At 53.0% G+C, this 9,038-nt stretch overlaps 2 protein-coding genes across 2 annotated transcripts; one reads left to right on the top strand and one right to left on the bottom strand.

The window, feature by feature from the left end:
• Positions 1-576: 576 nt before the first annotated feature.
• Positions 577-4,422, bottom strand: PODANS_1_21140 (uncharacterized protein; the record flags this gene model as incomplete). Its single annotated transcript, XM_001903038.1, has 1 exon — positions 577-4,422. The coding sequence occupies one exon, from the start codon at positions 4,420-4,422 to the stop codon at positions 577-579; it is 3,846 nt and encodes a 1,281-aa protein (XP_001903073.1).
• An 860-nt stretch (positions 4,423-5,282) lies between these two features.
• Positions 5,283-6,776, top strand: PODANS_1_21130 (uncharacterized protein; the record flags this gene model as incomplete). The annotated part of the gene is made up of 3 exons (XM_001903037.1): positions 5,283-5,396; positions 5,454-5,885; positions 5,946-6,776. 3 exons carry the CDS (start codon positions 5,283-5,285, stop codon positions 6,774-6,776), a joined length of 1,377 nt encoding a protein of 458 aa, XP_001903072.1.
• Between the last annotated feature and the right edge of the window lie 2,262 nt (positions 6,777-9,038).

Below are 9,038 nucleotides of genomic sequence, written 5' to 3'. Positions count from 1 at the left end.
TTTTGACTCGATGGACTACAGTGTTGTACAGCAGGCCCTAGGCAACCGGGATGCGCATTACCGCCCGTCTGGTTGACTGGTCCCCTTGCGTGGTGCCTGGTAGTGGCAGTTATTACCCGAGCGTGGTGCGATGATTCACCTTGTGTACAACTACCTACCCAAGATTTGGTAACCGGATGTATATTTTCTCGTGTCTGTCTGCCGGCTCCAACGGGTAGGAGGTGAAGTGCATATCCCAGCGGCAGGATACAGTGGTGGTTTGTGTACAGCATTTGAGCTCAGTGTGGTGCAAAGATGCGCCCATGCTTTGTTGATAAATACTTCATCTCGACATAAGTTCGTACGTAGTACTAAAGCTCCGAATCAGACCAGCAAATTGAACGCAGCGGCGCCACGGTGAGCATGTACCCAGAGCAAACAGTACAACGACTTGACTCTTAATATGGCCTCCATCCGCCCGCAGGGTTTGGCGTCCCTGAATCCATTCAACATCAACCGGCCGGCCTGCTTACTCTAAGAACCATACACTGCACACTCCATGAGCCTCAATATAGACCTAGTATGCAAACCAGCAACCTAAGCCTCAGAAGGTCGGCCACTCCCGAAGAGGTCATGGGCCTCCCTGCTCCAAGGCCCGACATCCACCCCAGAGTCCTTTGCTGTCTCCTTCGCCGAGGTAAAGCCCGGTAGCTGCATCTTATATCTAGGGCGCCCGCCAGCGGCTGCTCCGGGCCGTGCTGTCTCAGGTGGCCGCACAGTCAGCCGTACAGGGGCGGGTTCCAACGGTAGAATAGATTGGGGAACTTGACCAGCAGCGTGTGATTTGAGGGCAGCCTTACGGCCGCGAGTGGCCGGGTTCGCGATTTTCGGTCTAGTAGGAGCAGCAGGTGGAACCTGCGGTGCTTGACCGTTGGGGTTATTTGATGCAACCAGAGAAACCCCAACATCCCGCGGGACGGCAATTGGGTTCTCATGCACCTCTTGATGACTGACGGCTTCGTGTGACCTTGAGACACCCTCCGCTTCTTCTGCAATCAAATTCGGTCCCTTGGCAGAAACTGGTCGCATCGATACAGAAGTCGAGCTCGTGTCGAGCGATGGCATGGTCAGCTGATGAGCAACTGCAGACTGCCCAGCCTTATCTGCCCCCGGAGCAGAAGCGAGGTGGTGGTGCGGGGGCTCGCCACTCAGGAAATCGCAGATAGATTGTTCGAGGTGGGCTGGCGTGGGAGCTTGGGCAGACTCCTTGACCGGTGTTTCCCGGCTTGTGATGGTAGGTTGTAAGTTGTCCCGCCGAACAGCCGAAGGTACGTCTGTTGTTGACTCGAAGGCGGGCAAAGGGGGCAACACCCTGCTGGTTTGTAGACTTTGTACGACTGGCACAGTCACGGGCTCTGGTTTGGGGATGCCTGTTCCTGGCGCGGGAGCCTTCGGGCCATTGGAATAGCCCGGAGAGCTCATGTCGTTGGCCTCTAGACCTGGGGGTGTGTCCATCAAACCGGGAATTAGGGAAAGAGGTGGCAAAGAAGAGGGCAGAGGAGCTGGGGTAGGAGCTGGCAAAGAAGTCGGAATAGGGGCTGGCCGAGGCTCTGCTACGGTAGCCACCTCCATGACGGGGGAACTCGACGGTATGAAGCCAATGATTTCCCTGCTTTTGACACTCTTCCTGAGTCTGGCTAGCCTTGGAGCCACAGGGACTTGGGGAAGCTCCTCGCTGTCGCTTTCTTCCGAAACTGCTACTGTTGTGTTGCTCCTGGTCTGACGTGTAGGCGGGCGTTCATCATCGCTTCCAACAAATGCTTTCGCTGTGCGTCTGTTACTGCGGCGCATTGGCCTCTTCTCACCCGCACTCTCTTCTGATACCGATATATCTCGGCTGGTGCTCTGGCAGCTTGCTGGCCTTTCATCATCGCTTTCGTCTAATGCCATTGTCATTCGCTTCTTGGTTTTGCGAGTTGGCAGGCTGTCATTGTCACTTTCATCCAGTGCCAATGTCACCTTTTTCCTGGGTAGACGAGCTCGAGGCCTCTCGCTGGCGTCCTCTTCATCTGTCATTTTGCCTTGCAGATACCTGGGGCTGGTTTGCGGTTCAGCGATCGGTCCTGTCGGGGCTCGCGGCAACTCCGGAGGTTGAACGGTGCTCCCTCGATCCTGGGTGGTATCTTTGACCAAATCGACCGTCCTTTGCTGACCTGGTGATCTCTTTCTTGAGCGCTCAGCGCCGTAAAGGCCTGCAGTGCCTTCGTCATTGGCCCCCATCATATTGGTTTTTGAAGCGGCAGGGGGAGGAACGGAGAAAGTCTTGTTAGAGTCCAGAGATGGGTCATCATTGGCCCGAATGTTTGATGGCTGATCCTCATTACTGGCCTGAGAATTTGCCAGGCTCTCGTGTCTGGCTCCCAAGCTATGTACATCTTGCAGGAGAGACGGTGTTTTGGGCTTGGGGACTGTCTGTGCCTCTTGTGGAGCATCGACAAAGGACGCAAACGGACCGTCCTCCTCTGACATGGTCATAGGCGCTGGATTTGGAACAAAAGGCTCTCCATCGTATTCCAACTCGGCATGGGATTGAGCATGGCGTACTTTGGGCTTTTTGGACTTGTTTCCTTTCTCATTAGACACAAGCAGGCCACGCTTCTGGTGTGGTTGGATACGCAACTGTGCCCTTGGCCCTTCAGGTGGCATATTAAGTCCAAGACCCTCGGGTGCTCTTTCATCTTCGACTGGGAGTTTAGAGCCAGTGTCCTGGGCCTTTTTTGTTTTGCTGTTCCTTGTGCTCTTCGATGATTTCGCTTGTTTCGTGGCCAGGGCTGCATTTGTGAAGGGCGTCTTGGTCGTGGGCTTCTTGGAACGTTGTTTGGGCATGTTCCTGGGAAGCGTGCGACTCTCTCCAATATCTTTGTCCTGTATAGGCGCCTGGTTCTTGTCGTTGAGATTCGTGTCATCCTCTCCGCCCTCCACATCGTCATCATCATCATCATCATCATCATCATCATCGTGATCAAGAATTACCACCGGAGGTGGCTTTTTCGGCTTTGGTGCAACTTTCTGGCCACGGATCTGACCTCTGTCGATATATTTCGCTGCGTTTCGGTTCCTCGTCGCAGATAAATCACTGTCCCCGCGGTCAGAATTCATGCGAGTATCCTCCGCCGGAAACTCAACCGCAACATCTCTCTGTCTTGCGCGGGCCTTATCAGCCTCGTTTTTTGCTGCAGGTTTCGAGGCGCTTCCCAAGGGCGGTAAACGAGTCTTCAAGAGAGGCGCTGTTACAGTAGACCGTGAAAGACCAGCTCGTACAGAAGGGTTAACTGGAATCTCCTGGACCCCACTGGTCGGTTCTTGTGGCTGTGGCCCATGTTCTTGAGAGGAGGGTGGTTCTGTATGCCCTCGTGCCACCGATGTAGTTCGTCGGAGAGCCGGGGCAGAACTCATAGGGACAGCTGATAAGTTGAGGGTGGCGCCAAACAGACTCTGGGAATACCCCATCTTACTAGGCGGCGTGTCATCACGCTTTCTCCTCTTTGACGGGTGGGATTCCCGCTCTTCGGGCTCTCCCGCCGGTGAATCATTTTCTTGGGAGGACGCAGGGCCAGAATGCATCCGCGTCGCTGATGCCGCAGGCCGCCGGACAGGGGCTGAGCTCATGGGTACCGCCGAGAGAGTGAGAGGAGCACCAAACAAACTCTGGGCGTAGCCTAGCTTGCTCGGGGGCGTATCGTCGTGTTTCCTCCTTTTCGCCAAGGGAGTCTCCTTGTTGGCATCAGGAGTCTCCTGGTCTCGCTGACGCTGCTCAAAAGGTGATTCAGTCGGCACGAGAGCTCGTCCATGGTGGCCCGTCGGAGTTAGGACCTGGTCAAGACGCCTGTGATGCGATCGGGGACCGGCAATTTGAGCTGGATATACCCTTGATGGAATTGCTGGCGTGCGTAGTCCAAAGGCCGCAGGAGCCACCCTCGTCGCCGTACGGCTTTGACGTTCCTCCTTTTCCTTTGCTCTTTTGTCCAACAGATCAGTCAAATCCTGGTCTTGACGTCCAACACACTCCTGAACCTGCACAATGACCCCTCCCCGATCCAGCTTGATTTCCTCGCCCTCGTCAAAGTCCCAGTCTCGCTGCCAGTGCATGTCGCCCACAGAGTTTCCCCGGTCATCGTACACCATAACCCGCTTGTTGAAGGTATGATACTTGAGGCGTCCATCTTGCCATCGTTTTTGTTTCCTTTGCAAGTCGTGGGTGAAGAGACAGAGAAATTCCAACACCGGGGCGCTGCTCCCACCGCCGGCGAGCTCTGGCCTGGCTCCCGACGAAGTGATGGCGGGCATTGTCGAAAAGCATGTCGAGATGGTCGATACTACCACATGGCCTTTGACTGGTGATTGATAGGGTGATTCCGGTAAATTGCCAGGTAGGCAGCACATTTGGACTCCGAATCGATTGACGCGCGCGGGGAGATTGGGGTCGCGTTGCTGCGCGCCTTCACGTGACCCCAACCCACCTTTGACCACCCATCCAAACTCACACAAGGCCTGTGCAGATATCCGCTATTTAGGCTTTTCCTAGCCATGATTGGTTGGCCAGCGGGCAAAAGTAAGACTTCACACAAGTTGACGTTGCCAGTTGGCCCTGTTTCAAGAAAGGCTCGCCAGTGGATCGGACCTTTGCTTGGGGGGGTTCGCCCACTGCAGTCCACTTCTCGTGGCACTCGGAAATGGTGCCGGGCAGTGCAGGAGCCTCCCGCTCGTTACCTGGGCGTGCTGGGCAAACACTCCGTTGGCTGGCACCCCCTCCTTCTCTTTTTCTAAAATGTTCATCAACGCATATCACTGACCTTTTTGGGCCGGTTTTTTGTTCTCTTCACCCTGTTTTTAACAGTTGCCAGACCCCGTTCCGCAACAGCTGCGCCTCGAAAAGTGGTGTTGGGACGAACATGAGCCTTCGCGCCATTGCCCATCGTTTCTGCGGCTTGTGAGACCCTACAGCCGACAAACAGGCCAGCTCAAATTACATTAATTACCTTGACCCCTTTGCTGGTTTTCTCTGTATACTTCTCTTTTCATCCTGCCTGGCGACGGCTCATGATAACCTCCTGTGTCTGGATCTGAACCTGTCCCCTTCCACAAACACATGGCTGCTGCATATGTGGCGTAAGTTACGTGTTGCACAGGAAGACCCCTCCCCCCAACCCAAACGAACGCCCCTCGGCCGAACAAAAACCTGGTTTCCCCCTTTTTCGGATTCTCACCAGGCATCCACACCGTGGTGAAGTCGAAACGCCATCATGCAGTCAATGCAAAGACAGTTTGGCAAGCTCTTGAACAAGGGCCCCGGAGACAATGCCAAAGTGTCTGTTCTCCTGAAGGATTATGAGGATGCAGACAAGGTTCTTGCTACGGTAAGTTGATCGAATCCGCGATGGTGGCAGTGCAATCATGACTGATATTAGAAGTAGCTGATTGAGAATGCTCGTGCATGGAGAGACTCGTGGGATTCCCTGATCAACTCGCAACACAACATGGTGGTTGAGTTCGAGGGCCTGTATGATCCCATTGTGGGAGCCACGGATGGCCATGGCCGTGAGGCAGCACCGACCCCTCAGTTACAGCTAGAACGCACTCTCCGTTTGAAGGAAACGTATGGCGACCTCAAGACAGAACTGTTGCAAGAGATTGTGGCCATTGAGGAACGGATTCTGAGGCCGGCAACGGATGCTCGGTCCTACATCACCCCCATTCGCAAGACGATCAAGAAGCGCGAGAACAAAAGACTGGACTACGAAAAGGTCCAGGACAAGACGCTGAAGCTCCAACGAAAACCCGGACGCAACGCCAAGGAAGATGCATCTCTTGCAAAGTGTCAGGATGAGTTATCTCGTGTGGCTGATGTGAGCCAGCCCCAGAGCCAAGTGTTGCTCTCGGATCTCTCATGACTAATTCCCATCTAGGAGTTCAACATAGCAGATGAGCACCTCCGCCAAACGCTGCCCCCTATTGTCGAGGCGACCTTCAGCATCGTCCCTCCCCTCCTCGCTGCTCTGGTCCTCATCCAGAACAGGCTTCTGGGCCTCTATTACACCACCCTCCACAACTACTGCGAGGACTCCAACTTCCCCTCGCCGGCACCCCCAATGGAAGACGTGATTGCAGTCTGGAACGCCGCCTGCAGCCCCGTCCAATCCCAAATCGAACACATCAGTTTCATCCGCCACAAAGGCGGCTACACCCAACCTCCACCTTCCAACGGCTACAGGCGCACGCCTTCTGGCCTCATCCCCAGCACCAACAGCAGCAGCAACAGCCTCCAACCCCGCCCCATGCGGATCCCATCATCTCACGCCCTCAAACCACCCTCTCCCTCCCGATCCCCGGCAACAACACCCCCTTCGTCTTTCAGCTCCCGCCGACCGGAATGGGCCAACCCGACAGAATTCACCACGGCGTCTCACCTCGGCGGAGCGAATATCGATCGTTCAAAGCCGGCCCGTGAGCGGTCTGTTTCGCCAAATCCAGCGGTGGGAAGTATTATGGTCAACGGGGGGTTGGTGGTGAAGAAACGGCCTCCTCCTCCACCGCCGCCGAAGAAGCCCGCGTTGGTGCAGGAGCAGTGGGTTGTCGCGCTGTACCCGTTTGCTGGGCAGGGGCAGGGAGATCTGAGTTTTGATGAAGGGGAGCGGATCAAGGTGGTGACCAAGACGCGGACGGACCAGGATTGGTGGGTGGGGGAGTTGAGGGGGGTTAGGGGGAGCTTTCCGGCGAATTATTGCCGGCCTGCTTGAGGGTTAGGGAAACGGACAGATGGAACCGGGGTTATGGCTGGGGGAAAGGTATCAGAGGGGGGCATTTCTTGACGTTTCTTCTCGGGAATAAGCTTTGTTATTTGTGTTTTGCTGGTTTGAAAGGATAATGGAGGGATGTTATGGGTGGATGACTGGGCATATATGTATATATATATATATATAGCAGCAAACTGTTTGGGTGGTGGATGTAAAGGCATAAGCATGTTGAACTAGTTGTTGTTATTCCATTCTGCTTCGGAGCGGGAGTAAGTATGATTCAAAGCGAAAAAGGAAGATGTCTGCCGAGAGACCACTTTCTGGCTCTGGGCGTTAGGTCAAGCAGGGGTAAAAGTAACACCTACGGTGTTATTTAGGGAGAGTCTCGATAGATGTGATAGCGGCTGTCGAAAATAAACATTTGGGTTTCTTCACTTTCCCGGTGAGGTTCGAGACCATTGTCAAAGGTCTACAAATGCTGAGATTTACTTAGACATTGCCTCCCTCTTTTGCCCCTAACCAGGTTACCGCTTCATCACCACCACACGTTCCTTCCTTTTGTTGCCTGCTTGACCATGTTCTAGCTGCACAGTTCTGCCATTAACACTCTAACACATTCCCCCCTTTTTACACATTACTAAGCACATTACCCCCTTACCACAATAACACATTATTACCACTCTTCCATTCACAACAGCACCATATCTACATCTCACAGCACATCATATCTACACCCATCCTGGACATCACTCCTTCCACTCTGTTGGCTTTTACAAAGTTGGTGGCACAGCCTCGCCTCCTATCACCCAACTTGAACATGCTGGGATGACACCATGTCGTGAGGTAGAATTGGGATCTCGCCCTGTCTGAAGAGTTTTACGAGTTGCTCAATAGTTCCTAGATTTAAACTCGAGTCTTTCTCGCTGGTATGACCGTCGTCGAAATGGCCCCCTCCCCTGTCAACCCCCCCCGTACCCTTCGTTCCCTTATTGCCAAGGTATGACCCATAAAATCCATAAACAACCAACGACCAGACATCACCTCCTCCATCAACTCAGCCCCGACCATTTTTTCACCAGCTTTTTTTCCCCGGGACCTCGAACAAAACCTTGGCGCTTTTTGCCTCATTATACTCCCCCCTTATCTAAAACCCAACCCCCCCAAGGTGTGAGCTTCCCTCTTCTTCTTCTTCTCCTTCTTCTTCTTCTTCTTCTTCTTCTTCTTCTTCCAACACAACAGGCCAACACAGCAAAGACAAAACTTGCCGCATACCTCTGCCTCTCCAACCCCCCTTCTCCACCTCCCTCCGGCATTCCACCACATCCCGTACCCTTCCCTCCCCCATTTACCAATCTCACTCCACCGTCCACCAGCCATACACCGAACAAAGTCATCTATCAGATGTTTTTATTTTATTTTTCACTCTCCATACCGATACCGCAATGTGGATGCGAAAAAATTCCTTTCGCAGTGACATCTGATGTCCAGTGCTTGATTCCATGGTCGAGTGGTTTTTTTTTCTTTTTCCATACTAAGGGCTCCTTCTGGAAGCGCATGTTCCTGGTTCGAGGGACAGTAGTACTAATCCCGAGATTGGGAAGAGTCAAGGTCTATGGTTTGGCCCGAGTTGGGGTTTGCTGAGGGAGAGAGTTTGAAACCAAAACAAATAACACAACACATTAATTACACAGTCACAAAAGGGAAGCAGAAAAAACATCTTCAATGGGAATCTAACCATATCTTCATCCAAACTTGATAACCCCCCTTTCTTCAGCCCCTTATCCTCATGGTAAGGTAGACAGATAATACTAATACTATGTATGGAAAATCAGGAACAGCATAAAGGTGAACAACAGAAAAAGAAAAAAGAAAAGAAAACCACAATCCATTCGTTAGGTATCCTTACAGTCCAGGGGTTCTTCTCCCCTTCCCCCCCCCCCCCACACCCCCTCTTATCCGCCTTTACGCACCCCCAACCACATACCACAACCATCCATCCATGATTTGCATTCTGCTTAGCCAAAGAAAAACAAGAAATAAAAACAAAAGCCAAATAACTTGATCCCTGTACGCTGGGAAATCCCAGAGGAAACAAACTAACCTTAATACCCCGAGGAGAGGGAACGGTCGCTTTTACCCCAAAAGAATTCTCAGCACCAAGCCCAGACCGGAAAAAGACAAAAAGGGAAAGAAGCAAACAAACGAATGGAATGACCCAAACTGGAAAGACGCTTGGGGACAGAAATGACTAATCAGTGTGTCCCA

Source organism: Podospora anserina, chromosome 1 (genome assembly GCF_000226545.1).
Source record: "Podospora anserina S mat+ genomic DNA chromosome 1, supercontig 5".
Lineage (NCBI taxonomy): Eukaryota > Fungi > Ascomycota > Sordariomycetes > Sordariales > Podosporaceae > Podospora > Podospora anserina.
This window is presented reverse-complemented; position numbering and strand designations above follow the sequence as displayed.